Here is a 17,530-nt window from a genome sequence, read left to right on the forward strand (position 1 = left end):
TATCTGTGCACCGCCATCGCCGCTAGCGGTTGCACGCTGTACACTCTTCAGTTCGTTTGCCGCTTTAAAGGAAAAAAAAATCTGGACACCCCATGGGAGGGAAATTCAATGTTCGATAACCGGATACATGCGAGCGCCGGCTTAAAATCTAATCTTCAAACGCAGGCTGGACCCTCCTGGGAAAAATTCAATCGGCCCATCTCGCTCATAGTGCTCATCGAGAGACGCTCGCTGCGTATGTACGTACGGATGTCGTACTTTCTCGGTACGAGTGTAAAGCCCGCGACACACGGCACACGAGTGTGTTTTCATGCATAAACCGCCGCGGAAAACAAATCACAATGAAAGCGAAAGTTTCCGCGCCACACAGAATAGAGAGGGAGAAATTTCCATCGCGTTTCGAATTCGTTGTAAAATCGACAACACAGTGTGGAATATGGAGGGAAAACAAGCTTGGCTATTAATTAGAATAATTTATCCTTTGAGAAACACGGACGGATGGATCATTCTTTGACGAGATAGGCTACGAGACGATCCCCAAACAAAAAGACCGACGACAAACAAACTCACCGTGTGTCGTGGGCTTAAGCTCGTTTTCTCGTGGGAGAGGAAGGAGGGCGAGCATCCCTCCGCACGAAAAGAGCGACCCTCTCGATACGTCGGATCAGGGAAAATCCCGGAGCGTGCAACATCCTGCGTGATCTGCATCGTGTATTCCGGGTTAATCGATAAAATCTCGCGCTTTTTGCCGTCGTCGTTGCAGTCGTCGTCGTTACCGCGAGATTGAGATCGATAATCTCGCTAATGGCTCGCGCTGCCGCCCCCGTGCAGACTTTTCAGAAAATTCCTCGCATTCTCCGAGATCGCGGAGAGAAAACGCCACGGCTAATAGCGAGCTTATGCGAATTCTCGTTGCATCACGCGGTGTAATTTGCGGAGCTTTTGCGTTCGTCTCGTGTTCGGCTGCGTATACATTTTACCATGTTTACGTCTTATTACGCGACGTCACTTTGACGTAGGCTACATAACGCAGACTAATGAGTATTTTCTTATAAAATGAAACGCGGTTGTTTTCAGTGGGAGAATGGTAGCCTTTGGGATGCGCGAGATCACAGGGAAGCCATGCGTGCGCTTAATCCTTTTCGTGTCTGTGGGAGGATACCTGTTACAAAAGGATTAATGCGTGTAAAAGAAAATTTGATTGAGCTAAAACGGTGATTCGGACGGGATTGAATAAGCGCAAATTGAAGTGGTAGATTCGCGACTTTGGTATTTTTAATTTCTCTGATAATTATATCCAGAAAAAATGCTTTTATTGATTCCTACACGAAAAGTGAAAGCGGTCACTCCTTGGCTATAGAATGGATGAGAGCTTTAGCATCGCTGGATGTCGTCGCAAAAATAAAGCACAGACGTATCGAGTAATTTTTTCAATTATAATTAGAGGCACAATATTCTCGCGTTGCTCATTTGGGATGTAAATTCACCCTCGCGCGGAGAGAGAGCCGCGCGGTTTCCCAAAATCTTCTCGTATATCTCCATTACAAGTCCCATTTACCGGTCCCCGCGATTTACTACTTTCATCCGCGAACTTTCCTTTCTGCGGCTATCCCCCACCGGCTGGACCCTTGATTATCACCCCCACACATCCTTCCGCCGTGCCACCCCCGTAATCGCGCGCCATGCCACATCGGCGATCCCAATTTCGGGCGATCCTAGCGTGCGTCCTTGCGAGCCAAGCGATCGCTGTGCATGGCACATACTACGAGACGCGCTTTGCTGCGTCCTCCTCAGCTATGACCGAGCTGGCTGATAGAGGAAGGAGAGAGAAGGAGGGCTGCTTACCAGCCGCGCGTCGGATAGGAGGGCGCCCTCCCGATACAGAGAAGATCAGAGGGAAGCCCGGCTGGTCCGTAATCTGTATCACATCTTTCTCCTTCGCGTGGCCATCGTTCCCTCGCTCTCTTCGTCTTTCCAAAATCGATTTCGGTCGGTGCGGGGCCGCGCCCAGCGAGCTCGACGCGGCGAGAGTTCGACTCGGAGCGAGAGGGAGGAACGGAGGTTACGAGGGAGAGAATGACGGTATAAAAGGGGAGGAAGAGGATGGAGAGGAAGCAAGGGAGAGAGCGAGAAAGGGGGGGAGAGAGAGAGAGAGAGAGAGAGAGTTATCCTCATTTAACCGAGAAGGCTGCTGCCACGTCGTGCGTGCGATACTCCTACCCTTCACCTCCTTGCCCTTTTCGTGCGGTTCTGCCAGCCACCCAACGCCGCAAACCGCTCCAAGTTTCACCTTCGAGCTCCTCGGAGCTCGGGGATGCTGTAGGCTTCGCCTAGGAGCGTTTAAGACCCGGACCTCGCGGGCGAAAGTTACACGGACGACGAAAATAATCTCGCATTCTTCCACGTTCGTTTCCCGACAGCTCAGAAGATTTAGGAAATCCCCGCGAGTCAGCGCGGTGTAGGAGCGCGATATCGGCGGCATTTTGCAATAAATTTGCGTCGACAACTCGGAATACGCGGATTACCTCACGACTGATCTTCCTCTCGCCGCGATAGCACGCGCGGATCGACACGCAATCCTGAGGGAGACACGCACTGTAGCGGAATTGAAAAGTCAAGAGTTTAGCGGACGTACGACGTCCAGTGAAATTCCGACCAGCAAGGAGTTCCGCTATTTGCAAAACGCGTATCGGATCTGGGGAAGATTGATGTACGCCGCGCTAGATACCGTGTACGATCTCCTTCTTCCTCCTTTCGGGTCCGATACTCCGCAAACCAGACCGATAGACCGAGATCGATAGACTGACTAGACCGTTAGAACAAGATTGATCGTCCGCGAGTATATCACCGGATCTACGATGGGAGGAGAGAAAACAGCGAACAAAAAATCAGAGTCAAGCGAGCGTCAAGCTTCGCGGTGCATCGTTCTCATGTGTCTGTGCATTCTGCACCTGGAGCACGTAGCATGCACGTACGCACGCACGCACGCACGCACACAAACACACACACACACACACACACACACACACACGTGGGCGCGCACATGCAAAACCACGCAAGTCGTTTTATCTCTGCCTCTATCTCCATCTCCACCTCCGGCTCACCCGCCCACGTATTCGCATTCAGCATTCTCGCACACGTAACGTGGCACTTGCGCGCCGCACGCCCGCGCGTATGCACGTTCCGGCGCACATGACTACCCCGTATAGTCGCATTTTCTCGAGCCAATGGCTGTGAAATCGAGCGTTTTCCCCGCTTCTTTCTCTTTCGTCGTCTCGCGCCTTCTCTTCCGCGGAATTGCGCCGGACGCACTCGAACACTACATTCTTCCCCACTTCTTGGCGAAGCCGCTTGTGGAATTCCGCTCGGTTCCTCGAGCGGCATGCCGGTCGACACGCGAGCGGGAAACATCGATCCCGCGAAGACGACCACGCGAACCGAACGCACTTCTTGGACGCAATCGGCTTGCCCTCTCTCTCGCGCGGAGAAAAGATTCTCGACTTTTTCCCCAGTCGAGCTATTAATAATATTTCTCGGGGGATCCTGAGATGCTCTTGAAACGAGAAAAGAAATCGAATATCGTGCTCGAGCACTTATGATCGCGAGCGAACAGACGGACGGACGGAGATCGGTGGTCGATCTTGCGAATTCGCGTTGTGCTACTGCGAGACATTAATTTCCTCGATTCTGAGATGCGTTTTCTTAAGCTTCCTCCGTGAGCGGAATCATATTCGCGACGTGGGTAGTACTGATTTATTTAAGCGTTTTATTTGTTTCTGTCAACTCTGGCATTTTCTGGCTCCTTCCTAATCAATAATCAAGACACGACGAAAGTCGTCGTCAAATTGCGCAAATAACTCCCGTGAGGTACGAAATCTCGTTGACCTCGTTTGCCTTCTTAACAACGTGCTCTGGAAGGAAGAAAAGAAAAACCCGTCGAATCGGAGCTCGCTCTTAATCTTCTTTCGAGCGCACCGGTGATTTCTGTACCCGGGAAATACTGCGGCTCCTTTTTACTGCGGCCAGCATAACTTCGTGGTTAAAGTTTAATTAAGTAATGCACTTCCGGCGTCGCGCTCGCGTTGGCCGGCCAACGCGAGCGCGCCGTCGACTTCTCGCGAAATTTTTCTTTACGAGAAGACTAAGGACCGCCATCGGCCATAACTTGTCGGCGGGGAAACCTTGCCAGACTCTGGTTCTTTTCAATGACGACTCGAAGGGAGAGGTCCGCGAAACGTTGAAATTCGTTCAGAGCGGAGAGCGTCGCTCTTGAAAATCCACAGTCGTGACTTCCGCGGCAGCTGTTACTTTATTTTTCGCGAAGTTAAATCCGTTCCTCTCGTCGCACAATTATTCCGCTTTTTGCAACTGGGAGAATATTCGGCGGTTCTATTGCGCGTGTAATACGGGCGTATAACTCGTCTTATAGTCGCGACGTGTGTTACGCCCGTGGTTGAGACGAAGAAAATGGAAAATTTTTCAAACGTCTCGTGAACTTATAACGCTTCGCGGAACATCCAAATCCAGCGAGTTACAAGCACAAAGGGTGTTCCAGACTTACGACTGTACATTTGACTTTACACAGCCATATATTTGAGTAATTAAGGACAGAAGCTCGAAATAAATTAACGATTGGAACTCTGTCTGAGTAGGTTATAGATAAAAGATGGTAATATTATAACCAAAGTAAGTTAAGTCAATCTAATAAACTCTCGTTTGGCTATTAAAATAATGTTAATCGCATTTAATCGGTGTCCTAAATGTTGAGCTACTCGCGCGCCTGAAAATTTCAACGAATTTTTCGCTGGCGAAATGTCTATTTTATCTACGTTGTACATGTCTGTGACACCCTGTATACGAGGAAGACAATTTGATTTCTTCGTCGTTTTCGGGCGCGCGTGCGTGCAAGGCAGGCCGAAATCCGACGCGCGAACTCGAGAAATGGGAGCATCTGAAGGTACGGTCCTCGCTATAGCCGGGGTTATATTTTCAAGCTTGCGGCAGATCTCTCACCGATTTCGCAATATACAGCCGCGGGAGTTTTCCCCCCGGTGAGATATAGCGCCCCGTGAAATTGCTCGCGAGCGGCCCGATGACGTATTGCGCGACGACGAACACACCGGGTATATACGCGGAGAGTTTCTGCAATATGAGCGGACTACGAAACGCGCTACGGTATACGAATTCGACGATACACGGGAAAACTACTTGCGCCCTGACCCCCTTTCCACCATGGTTTAATCGACGCTCTTCCCACGACCCTCCAGAGATATAGCATTTACTTTGGCAACTAAAAATAACAAGAAGATGGTATGGTTTCCTTGCGTTACACAAGATGTTTCACGAGAAAGAGAAACTATCTTCTCTTAATATCAGATTTATCTCGGCGAAATTGTTTCGAAGAAATTCAATCTTTTTAAAGAATTCGAAAAATTTGCAAGAAACTGCCAAAAGTGGAAACTATGCCACTTTTTCAGCAAATATCGCTTTCATGAAATTGTAACTTGAGATACTCACCTTGTTCTTCTGTGTTCCTCCGTGCAATTTCTCTCTCAAAATTAATAATTAACCCAAAATATCCAAAATATCGAGGGATTACCCCTCGTTGCGTGGACGAATTTAGCGGCTTCCACTCGGTACACCCTGTAGATAACTCATCTTTATCCGTGTCAGTCTTATCGATCTCGGCAAGATGCCGCATTATTACGCACACGCTTCCTGGCTGAGCCGGCAACGAGACACAATTACGTCGCGTTCGCTTTAGGGCGCAGTTTGAATCGCTTTTAATGCGCGCTCTCTAATTGGCCGCAGGTGCGCACCTGAGCAAGTCCCCGAAGAGGAACCACGTTGAAAACGTGCAATGCCAGCGCGCTTGTAAGTACAGAAGCCGGCCAACGTAGCGTTTACGAAATGATGGCCATTTCGCAGCAACAGCTACTCGTTCTTATTAGCGCGTGTAACAAGCATGAGGAGCGATTTGTGAAACAAAGTGACACATTCGGCTCTCCGGCAGATAATACGTCTCGCAAACATTCAAATAACCGTCGATTGACGTCAAGTGTCACGCGCCCTATAATTAGACAAAAACGAAGGCGACAAGCAGCGTTGCATTTTTTTTTTTAATTTCGACATGTTTATTGTTTTTCGCGGAGCAAAGCGCGCGAGAATCAGCGATCGTTTACTCATGACCGATTACTCGGTCGCGCAATTACCCACCGCGAAATTACAACAGTCAGATCGCGAAGTTACGGCTGTGGAGTCGCATCGAGACACCCCGTTAACGCTCAGACCGACCGACCCGCCGACCAGCCGCCAGTTGGCTGGCCGGTGTGCGGTGTTTGCACGAGGTCGTTTTCCGTCTCGCGTGTAATCCGGTCCTTTGTAGGTTGGCCCTGGCGCTCCGCTTCGCTTGATTATTAATTATTATTGGAAGGCAAATGTAGCGTGACCGTTGCGCGCGGCAGCGATCGATAATTCATGCACGACGAGCCGCGCTGCGCCGCGTCGCGTCGCGTTGCGCTCCCGAAGAGAATTAATTCGGGCATGCGACTCTTTGGACGCGACTCGCCTTTACCATCGACTGTCACGCTTGTCGATTTTCCTCTCTGAAGCTCCCTTGTATTTATAAACTTTTCGCCATTAGAAGCATTCGTCGCGCGTCCTCGAGCGACCGTCGGGAGCGACGCGGGCGGCCGCAAAACTTCCCCCGAAGGATATCGACGTCGCCAACGAGTGCTCGCGCTCCCGTCCAACAGGACGGGACGAGGAAAACTTCGTAATTTCGGACGTGCTCCAGTTTACCCGTCCGACGACTTCTCCGTCGAGCTATCGCGATCTTCCGAGGACGCGCTTACGGTTCCGCGAATTCTTACGCGCCCGGATGAAAAGTTTCGCGGTGTGCTCGATCGGCTATTAGCGGACGAAATGTTTCGCTGAGGTGAACGGTTCCGCGGCTGCTTCCTTGTTGAGCTGTTGTTCTCTGTGTGTCGACTAACGTCTCGTAATTTTACAGAAAAACCTTGCCTAGATATTTAAGGCTTTTGAGTCCACTTTAATGCTTCAGTGACAGAATGCAGAAATATCTCAGGAGTTTCAAATAAATTCTCACAAAAATATGTCGTAACAATATATTTTTTGCTACATATGCGTAATAATACGCTTTGATCATTTCATATAATTGCATAATATTTTCATTGTTGCACACATTTTTCAATTATATGCTGCTATATTCAAACAGCAGCAAGATTTCTTAGCTCTGAAATGTCACGTCTCATTTATGCCATGACCCAAACTAGACATTACGTGAAGTTTTCACACGATTTTCTCAGCATAATAAACAACCGTTGAACTTCTTCGGAATGTAAGAGATAATAAAATTTCGCTAGCATCGTAGACTACATTAGAGACGAGGGACCCAAAGAATCGCTCGAAGGTCATCCTCTTCGCAGGTCTCCGATAAATCGCGAGGTTAGTAATCTCCGCGGCGCATTTTCCCATGTTTTCCCGTGGAACACGTGCGCCCAAAGGACGAGGGGAGGCTACGACGACGAAACGGGACGGGCGGGAAGACTCGGCGAGTTGAAGTTATCGTTTTCATAACTCTTAGCGCTCGAAGAGGGTGGAGATCGGTCGATGAAAATATGCCGCTGTTACGGGAGGATTAACGTGGATTAGCCGGGGAGATTTAGAGTCATCTGGGTCTGGGACGCTCGCTAAATGTCTAATCCGGAAATATGGTTGTCTTCGCTCAGGATTCGCCGGGAGGACGGACGCGCGAACGACGAAATTCTCGGCAGCGACGGCGGATAATCCGCGGCCTGCACTAAATTTCACTTTGCAACGTTATCTCGCATTACGAAAACAGATTGCGGCACGCGCGGTGGTGGTTTGCTCTTTTGATCCGGTGTGCACCGCAGCAAAACGAAAGAAACCCGACGTAATGACGTTTTCAACGAGCCAACGCTGTCGGTTTTACCGCGGTATGACTCCACGCGGTTATTTGGAGGGTAGATGCGAGCGTATTCGAATATGTGTGTGTGTGTGCGCATCGTACGGCTTTTCCAGGCATTTTAGAGAAAAAAAAATATCTAAATTATCTTCAATTATCCTCTCTCTAACTAATCTCTTTAGCGCTTCTTTATTTAACGCGAATGTGGAGGATCGAGTTGTGAACGTGAGAGAGAGAGGAAAATTTTTCGGCAAATTTTCATTTTTAATTATTTCGAGAATAGCAGATATAAAACTGTAATCTACGTCGCGCTACTCCAGTGCTGCATAATACAGCCGCCTATTATCGTCAGTTTAGTGGTGCATATCGTAGCATATGTTTTGCAACGTGACAAGAACGTTTATACTTCTTGGTAAGCGAGAGAAGCAGTAATTGTGTTGTTACTTTGCACGCTAATGGTAGAGTTCTTTGATGCAAAACAGCATCTCGCTCGCAAAGGTCGGATGTCGTAAAAAGCATGCAGAATTATTATTAACGTAATAAAGAGGAACTAAATATCTTAAAGAAAAGAAGCTAACAAAGCAGCGCGAGATAACAAATTGTCGTTCTCGCGGTGTGACCGGATTTTCTCGTTAAAGAAATATGAATTTCTCTCTTTTTTTTTTTAGTGTATTGAAATTACAAATTTTCGGGTACTCTATTACGGGGTGTCTCCTATGTCGCACGGATCGCCTAAAAGGACATAAAGGACGCGGTTCGCTGTATCTGATATCCTAACCGGTTGTGTGTGATTCAGGTATGTGGAAACACAACGAACGATATAATTCCGCTACACCGCTTCACCATTAGTTTACGATCCCCGTGGGCACACGAAGGGTTGGGCGCGATGTTTATGGGACCCTGTAACGAGGAGCCACGTAACATGGCAGCCGCTGCTCCAGGACCGTGGGCAGAAAGTTATAATTGCTGTATGTTAACCGACAGTCGCGGTGACGGGGACGGTGCCGTGTTTTTACGGCGCGCCCGTTGCGTTTTTATTCTTCACGTACGTCGCAAAAGTGTGAGTTCAGTGTTTCTTCTTTCTCTTTTCTTTTGTGGTAATCGCCCCTAGATCTCTTGCAGCTTTGTGCTTTTCAGCCAGGGAGAGCTTCGCGTTTTTAACTCTCTCCGGGTTCGATCTAAGAGTATGCAGTATTTTTATGTGTCCTCTCTCTCTGAAATTACGCAAGAAATTCAGGTTTTTAAAGAAGTATGTTTTGCAAGCAGGGAGGATCTCTCTCGGAAAAAAAAGGTACGAGCACTTTTAGTAATAGCAAAAATATATTTCATAAAATTATAGTACTATACAGTCGGCCATGACTCGCGTTCACTTTTATAATATCGTTTTTTTGGTCGTTCGGAAACTAGGCTTAGGATTCTCGTAAATCACCAATGCCGGGCTCACCGCAAGGCTTAATGAGTCGCCGTATCGACGTGGTTTTCCTCTCGCTTTACTCTTCTCGCGTCCTCCGCGGTTTCCTCCGACTCGGACCAGAGAGGAGAGCTTTTCCAACTACTCCCCGAAGACTATAGATTATTGCAACTTCTGACGCGCTAGGGATAGAATTAAAAACTTCGGCCGCCGACGTCGAGAGTTACTTGCGGCTGACGGATAAGGATTTAATTGAGGGGGGAGGACTCCGCGTGGGGAAGTTTTAATGAATATACGCGGCGCACCGTTACATTAGCGTTTTATTGCTCATATTGTCGTTTTTCGCCATTTCGACGTGGTACTGCTGCAAACGCCGTAACCACATCGTCCAGTATTCCTGCAGCGTGTCGTCACACATCTCGTGCACCGTTGCTGGGTCGCCGCACGTGTAAGCAACCACGATTAATCCGCGTTTTATCTGAGGAATCAAGAAATACAGTCAATCTGTGGATAAATGTGACACGGAGCTAACGCGATTCACCGTGATTTTTTCTACGAGAAGATATCACGATATCGCGTTTATTCTCACTGACTTTACTATTCAATCAATTTCTATTAAGCCCATAATATTTGGCAAAAAGTTATGACAAGTTAGTTTGCTCTTGTATAAAATTCGGAATGTTTTAACCTGAAATATTGAAACTCGCGGATTATCGAAATTGAAGTTTGAAAAAAAGCCTTCCATGTGGGATTGGGGAAATTCTATATTTTCGATTCAGAATTTCTATTTTATATTTTTCTTTCGGAGAAACATTTACCACGAATGGATATAAATTGGAAGCATTGATTGCTCCGATATATGCGGCGACTTGTACAGGCGCGTCATACGTTCCTTTCAAATCCAATTTCTTCTTGTCCGACTTCTTCCAATCGATTACGTAGTTCTCGCCCCTGCGGATTTAATACGTGTGACAGCATACTAAACCTGTACAGGGTGATTTTGAACTCAACTCGAGAGAGGAGTTCGTGGATAGAAGTCGATATAACTCAAAATCACCCTGCGCAGTAAGCGTTTATACGCGTCTTTTAAATAATTGGTAATTTTTTATTGCGCAGCTATTAAACAAAATAAAGCACCACAAACAATCACGAATAAACAATTCTAATAAACAATTAGCAATTTTTTTTATTAAAGTTTCATAACGCAAATCTCGAATTGTCAAAATTACGAATAAAGTCGTTATTGCAAATAACTACAAACAAAATAGCATTTTTTATCTTAAAAATTTGTTCAAAGCTAAGTGTCAAGTTCATAGCTGCGGTGACCTCTGTTGGCTGTATTCCGTTTAGGAATAGAGTTTGCCTTGTGATGGCAAAGTGAACTCTGTTTTACCTGTAGGAAGCTATACAGTCTACTATGCCCTTGTAGCGTAATTTCGTGTGAGTCACATGTGCCTCGATCCCTTTCACGTGGCATACGTTTTTCAGGACGCTCTGCACGCTCTTGAAAACCGGCTCGATCCTAGGGGGAATCTCGTATTCTTCCCCCAGCAAGCTGTGCGCTATGCACGTGTGTAGAGATGTTCCGTCGTTCAACAGCGCTGCATATTAAGAGCGAATAGATTTATTTTCTGAACTCGTTGGAATCGCGCGAAATAACTCGTCGTAGTACCTTTCTGATACTTGTCGAAGCCTTCTTGCCCAAGTTTTTTTATCATTTTTTTCTTCCACGCCTCCAAAATCAGCTTCGACTCCGGTGACATGGTATGCGTTAGAATCGCACTCACACTGGGAACTTTGATCATACTCTCGTCCTTCTTTGCGGATGCTGATAACGCTTCCGTTAATTCTGCCGAAGATTCTCGTTTGTTGCCCAAAATTGAAAAAGATTGTATATTCTTTATGATAATGTCGAAATGTTTTTCAAGTGCACTGGACTTTGTAGCTACATTTTCAATATCAGTCGCGTTTGAGTCGGGCAATGATGTGTTACCATGGGAATTGTTATTCTCTACGGGTTTACTTTGGCTCGTAGTGTTAGCTGTTATTTTCTGCGTATGTTGACTAAATTCTGAATGACGAGTATTTTTGGTATTTTTATTAAATAGTTTTTCGTCTTCTAACGTCGCCGTGCTCAAATTTTTCGGAGAGTTTGTCGAATTTGTTCGACTTGTATCTTCATGTTCGCTTGATTGTTTCGTAGATACAAGTGTCATTTTTTTTAGACTATTCTTTTGAGGATTATTAAGCGATTGTTTCATGACCCACGAAAATTCTGTATCTATATTGTTTTGTTTCTCTCGAGGGATCTTCCCTCGTTTTTCTAATTTTAATCTCCTTTTCTTTTGGCTATTTGTTTCGAGCAAATTACCAAATACCTCTTTCATTTCAGTCATTAATTTTTTTATTTTGTTCGCCTTCGAGAGGTGCCTGACAGATGTTTGACATATATTTGATATTTCGGAAGACCTCGTACGTAAGAAACAATTAGAAATTCTCAACGAAATCATGACTTTGTTGATTGATATATGTTTTATTATTCGTCCTATACTTGGCTACAACTCTGCGAATAAACAATTAAATACGGCATGAGCATGCAACATATAATTAACAAAATATTCTGTTTTTAATTAACATATTGACAGATACCGATAATCAATGATATGAAATAATTAAATTTTGTAAATAATTGTAAGAATTATAATCTTTCATTGAAGAGCATTTTATTAAAATGCCGTCTAATTGTCGAGGACACGAGGACCTGTCAAATATAAACAAGCTTACCGGAAAAAAACACTAGTAGAGGTTATGTATTTTACGATCATAAGCACGTATAAAAACAACTGCATTATTGCAAGATGACGACATATATTTCGATCATGGATATCGTGCAGAATTATTTGATATTTGAAATTGTAAAACAAACGAGGCTTCTTGTAGCCGATTATGGTATAAAGAAAGAAAATAACATACGTAAAGGTTATATTCCCATCGTGTGCCGCACATCACACTAAAACTGCTAGGTGTAGCTGAAACGAACAGATGCTAACCAACCATAAATAACATCTCATCGCCATCTATGAATTTCATCTTGCACTACTGTTTGTATAGTTATCGACATTCATGCGCTCTGTTGCTGAGGCAGTTTGCACTACATGACATGTTTCTGTACTTGAAGCGGAATAAACATATTTGCGATCAGACGAAAGAAGAGGAGATAGACGAGCAGCACATATCGCTGCTAAAATTTTTGATATTACGATCAATATACTAACAAATTAACATTGTACAAATGACTAACGTGTTTTCTCATTTACGCGATTGATAGCGTGATACAATCGTTGTACTTTGTGGAGAAACAGAAGAAATTGACGAATCGTGTATATCATGACGTTCCTTCACGAAAAAAAGGCCAGTGTGTTTGACGAAATTTCTTTGTGATATTTAAGAAATGCATCCACTCCGTTTTGCACAATTAATGCGATTCGACAGTGCTTGATTTCGTGGAGAAGAAAGAGAAAGAAGAGAGCGTGTAGAAAATACCTCCTCGCGAATGCGAACAAACTGGACAGCATGAACGCATGACTGATTGTAAAAGTCTGACAGCGTTTCGCGCTATCCGATATCCACGATTTTCCGTGCACGGTTGGTCAAGCGGGGTGTGCCCGGCGCAACCCCCTCATTGCACTTGGTTTGCATAATAGCCGGCGGCGTGCGACCTTTGATGCGATACACCTTTCTCTCCTCCTCCGCAGAAAATTAGCAGTATGACGTGCTTTATTGTATGACGTGCGTCGATACCATTAGGCGTATCACGCGCGCTGACGTAAGTCCGCTTCGCCAGCAAGGCCCTTTCGAAGGCTCGAGGGCCCCTGCCGTTCAGTGTTCCCAGACGGACCGCGTTCGGCCGTGTTTTGCATCTCCCGCCGACTTTCCCATGATTAACGAGTCCTTTAAGGATTTTTTTCTAATTTAATAACGGCCTGTTGTCGAATCGGGCTCACAGTTCAGTCCGTTTGTAAAACAGCGATTATGCCAAGTAACGGGAAGATAACGCTTGCGCCACAAACATTGGCGGTGATAAACGACTTCACGCTTAGCAATTAACTCTTCATTTTATCGTTTCACATCTAGTTCCGGAAAGAGACCTCTTTTCATATATCTCAGTATTTTTATTGAGAGAGGTGAATAAATGAAAGATTATTTTTACGTGTACATTCAATGGAGAATTCACTTAACATTGTAATCACATTTTCTTGGGGGGAGCGAAGATTCCTTGGCGGTAAGTTTCTCCAAAGTTTCGTCTGTGCGGCGTCTAAAATTACTGTGTTATCTTTATTGGCAATTTCCTCGATGAATTTGAGGAGAGCAAAGATCCACGCTAAATCTCTCCCTCATTTTTCTTTCGTTTTCGCTCCTTTTCCCGTTTCGCCACTCGCGAGACATACGATAGGTTGCAACAGAGAGGAAGTGAGGGAGGCGAGAACCGGGCGGAAAAATGTTTGCGCGTTTTTACGTAACGCTGCAACCGAAAACCGTCGTCTTGAAGCCGCCGTGCGACAGTGAAAGTTTCGTCGTGGATGAAATTTAAGATACGCGCGGAAAATGCGATACGGCATGTCGCCATGTCGCGTATCGGTGCATTTAGTCGAATGGATAGGTCGCGTATTTAAATCAAGAAGATTCTCGTGTGCACACAATGGATGCACATCGGAAGTATGTATCATGTGATTATTTCTCTCTCATATACACACAGATTAAGTTGCATCGAATAATTTTAAGCCAAAGCCGATCAACTTGTACACCGAGAGAAAAAATATCTAGAAAATAAAAAAAAATATTTATTTGGTGGGCACTAATAACATATTTACGTAAATTTAAATTCTTTTATTTAAATAGAATTAACAATTGTTTTTTCACAAGAAGTTAAGATTTTAAAAGAAAATGTATATTTTCTTATTTAAGAAATATTTTATATTAGCATAAGCAAATATTTTATTAGTATTACACACCGAATAAATATTTTTTTATTTCTCAGATATTTTTCTCTCATACAGTGTAGTATATACTCGTATCTCGACCGTGCGAACTTGCCTTCATATTATAAAGAAGCGAATTGTAATAAAGATTTAACTTAATCCGATCTGATTCGTTATCTCCCTCGGCCTCGATCCTCCCTCGAGCGATCAGTCGATCGACTTTTAATTCCCACTGACGTAAATGGCGTCGATGCCGATCGCGCGCATGGTCTCGTAACAACAAATTTTCGTGACGAGTGCGCCAGAAAAATCGCTTTAGAAAGGCATATTAGAGCCACGCGCCGCACGTAACGTTTTCTTACCTATCCACTATCGCCCCGCTAACTGCTCCTCTAACTGCCCCCTTCCCCGCTGAAGTCTCTATTCGTGCGTGTGCGTGTGGGTGCGGGAGCGACTCGTGGGTGTGCGATACATATACACACGCGTGTAACTCTTTTCGTCGAGATGCAATGCTGTGAGAAAAGACTCCACCGGGTATAAAAGGGGGTGTGTCTCGTACGGTCTGCACCAGTTTCAGTAGTGATCTCTGTATCGCCGCAGTATCGTCGTCATCATGAATGCTCTAGTAAGTAATTAAAATCCTTTTCCGAACGTTCGGGGTCTGAATGGCGTTATGCTTCGACATAAAGTCTCGCGCAAACTTGGAAAATCGGGTTAACATATAACAATCAGCTCGAAATTGGATGAGATTAAATCGGACTCTCTTTTGGGATCTCTTCGTTAAAGTAAATGGCTGAGAACTGCAAATGGGTCGGATCGATCGCGCCACGTTTAATTGTTAACAAACCGCTGCTAATCATTGCTTTTGCAATAGCATTCGCGGAGAACTAGATCGCGCCTTTTAGTCAGAAGTATATTTTCATTATGATTCGTCGTCCCACTGTTTATTAAATAGACCACTCATATAGTGTTTTATATGCTGTTTTTGTACTTATCATCGTAATGACAAAACATAAGTTTGCAGCAAAACCGTACGAAACAACACGTTTCTTTGTTGTAGCTCCTGCTGACCGTTCTCTGTGTGGCATTGCCTATTTATGCCGAAGACACGCAGGTAACCAAAAAGCAAGACAAACGAGGTGCCCTTGGTCTAGGATATGGAGCACTTGGACATGGAGGAATAGGCTTTCACGGCAATCTAGGTGGAGCGGGTTATGGAGGTATTTGTATAAGAAAGAAAAAGAAAGGAAAAGAAAAGAAATTAATTGATTCTTGCTATTCATGTTTTTGGTGGGCGGATATACTTCTGTAACAGTTTTGCGTTACACTTTCGTTATTGTTCGCATACAAAATTGATTATTTCCGCTACAAAATAGTGAACAATTATAATAGACATGCGCACCCGTAGTCCATTTTTGCATTTTGGTATTTCATAGTACTTTAAGGGTTAGTATTTTTGCGATCGCAGAGGATGCAGAAACATTTTTGACTAATCTTTAGATTTTGGAAATTCAATTGGACCATGTTTAAAGAAACAAATGTTCTATTTGTATTCGTATATCGAAATATAAATTCGTAAATCTCTAACTTTTTATAGTTCTTATAATATTATGATAATAAACTGTCATTAACGACAAATATTCTTTTATAATGTAGTAATCGCTGGGAGAGTGAAATCACGTGTGCAATAGTGGTTTTTGAAACATTAAGATTACACTGTCTGAAAATCAGATTATCATCTGTCTAAAAATTCTCCATCGATTTGCAATAGATAAAAAAGTTTCACCTCAAGCTTGGATTTTTCATGTGTCTGAGTCTCACATTTGGCGACGTGATGAATTTCGATCGAACTGCATTATTCGCGTACGAGTTCGTCGAAAAATATATCTCTATCAAAGGTCATGCGACAAACACCCCCTTTAATTTCAGGACACGGTTACCTCGGTACTGCTGCGACCTATTCTCTGGGTCATGGTGCCGCTGCCGCGCCTGCTTATTCCCACAGTTATAGCGCCCCGGTGGCCTCTCATGGCTATAACGCACCTTTATACACGTCCTATCGTCTTGGTGCCTTTGGACACGGTGCGGGCTATGGTGCAGGGCTCGGATACGGTGCGGGACATGGCGCGGGAGCCGCGTACGGTGTGGGACACGGTGCGGGAGTTGCGTACGGCGTGGGACATGGTGCGGGAGTCGCGTACGGCGCGGGATACGGTGCGGGACACGGTGCGCGACTCGCAGCTGGTTTCGGCGGTGGTTACGGCCACGGCTGGTGAAATGAAAACGCGAATGGTAAATTGACGTTGTGAAACGTCAATGCGATTCTCCTCGGTTTTCCTCGTCGACTCTGCCCCCTTTGTCAAAATATTCGTCTTCTTTTCTAAGCTTTGTATTTCTTGCGATTTCTAAATAAATCTTGTATTTTTTAATAAGCAGTGTGGTTCTTTCCTTAGGCAAATAGGCAAAATTCGATAGACTGTAACTTTCGCAAAAATAATGATGATGGGACGATTTGTGAAGTATTTTGTAGCTTGTAGTCTTTAATTTTTAGATATATCATCCGACACAAAATTTAATTATTTTTTACAGTACTTTTTTATATGATAAAACTATACGAATATATATTGAGATCTGACACAAATGTTAAAATTTTTTATCAAGTTTGTCGAATTATACTACCGTTTATATTAGCGTTTATATTATTGATCATACGACGTTTATCATTCCAAAGTATGAACTTTCCTGTTTAGTTTGCCCGTATACAAATTGAAGTACGATTTTTTTTCGCAAGATTATTCAATGATTATCAAAGCAAATAACGTTTTTAGTTTTAACCGCTCATAAAAGAAAAATTGTTTGCAAACGAATTGATGTACGACTTGTATTAACAAATGAATAGAAAACAAAGCTCCTTCTATGAAATGCATATTTTACATTTTTTATAAAAAATAAATTTTCAATATAAAATTTTGATTAAATTTTGCATATTTTTTATGAAGAAGAAAAGTGATCCTTTAATTTCTGTTATTTCTCGTAATATTAAAGTCTTTTTAATCTGCTATTGAGTTGTTTTATCTTAAAAGAACAGTCTTCTGTAATATTATGTGCTTACTTTCTCATTAAAGATATAGTGGCGGAGACAATAAACAACACACTACAATTAGAATATAATATCTTATTTTACTAGATTAA

At 44.2% G+C, this 17,530-nt stretch overlaps 2 protein-coding genes across 3 annotated transcripts; one reads left to right on the forward strand and one right to left on the reverse strand.

Annotated features, from left to right (window-relative positions):
- Positions 1-9,661: 9,661 nt before the first annotated feature.
- On the reverse strand, positions 9,662-12,382 carry LOC116847095 (mitochondrial genome maintenance exonuclease 1-like). Of its 2 annotated transcripts, none has more exons than XM_032821720.1 (5): positions 12,144-12,382; positions 11,032-11,922; positions 10,753-10,960; positions 10,178-10,310; positions 9,662-9,837 (listed from the first exon to the last, which is right to left on the reverse strand). In XM_032821720.1, exons 2-5 carry the CDS (start codon positions 11,867-11,869, stop codon positions 9,667-9,669), a joined length of 1,350 nt encoding a protein of 449 aa, XP_032677611.1. In that variant the 5' UTR covers positions 11,870-11,922; positions 12,144-12,382; the 3' UTR covers positions 9,662-9,666. The 2 variants fall into 2 exon arrangements, with proteins under 2 accessions (XP_032677611.1, XP_032677612.1); XM_032821721.1 differs by having other exon boundaries at positions 12,333-12,376.
- A 2,437-nt stretch (positions 12,383-14,819) lies between these two features.
- LOC116847046 (keratin-associated protein 6-2-like) lies at positions 14,820-17,316 on the forward strand. Its single transcript, XM_032821622.1, has 3 exons — positions 14,820-14,963; positions 15,399-15,558; positions 16,268-17,316. The coding sequence occupies exons 1-3, from the start codon at positions 14,952-14,954 to the stop codon at positions 16,612-16,614; spliced, it is 519 nt and encodes a 172-aa protein (XP_032677513.1). The 5' UTR covers positions 14,820-14,951; the 3' UTR covers positions 16,615-17,316.
- The last annotated feature ends 214 nt before the right edge of the window (positions 17,317-17,530 follow it).

Source organism: Odontomachus brunneus, unplaced genomic scaffold (genome assembly GCF_010583005.1).
Source record: "Odontomachus brunneus isolate Ranch 3 - 2012 unplaced genomic scaffold, Obru_v1 Obru_scaffold_073, whole genome shotgun sequence".
In the NCBI taxonomy this organism is placed as follows: Eukaryota; Metazoa; Arthropoda; class Insecta; order Hymenoptera; family Formicidae; genus Odontomachus; species Odontomachus brunneus.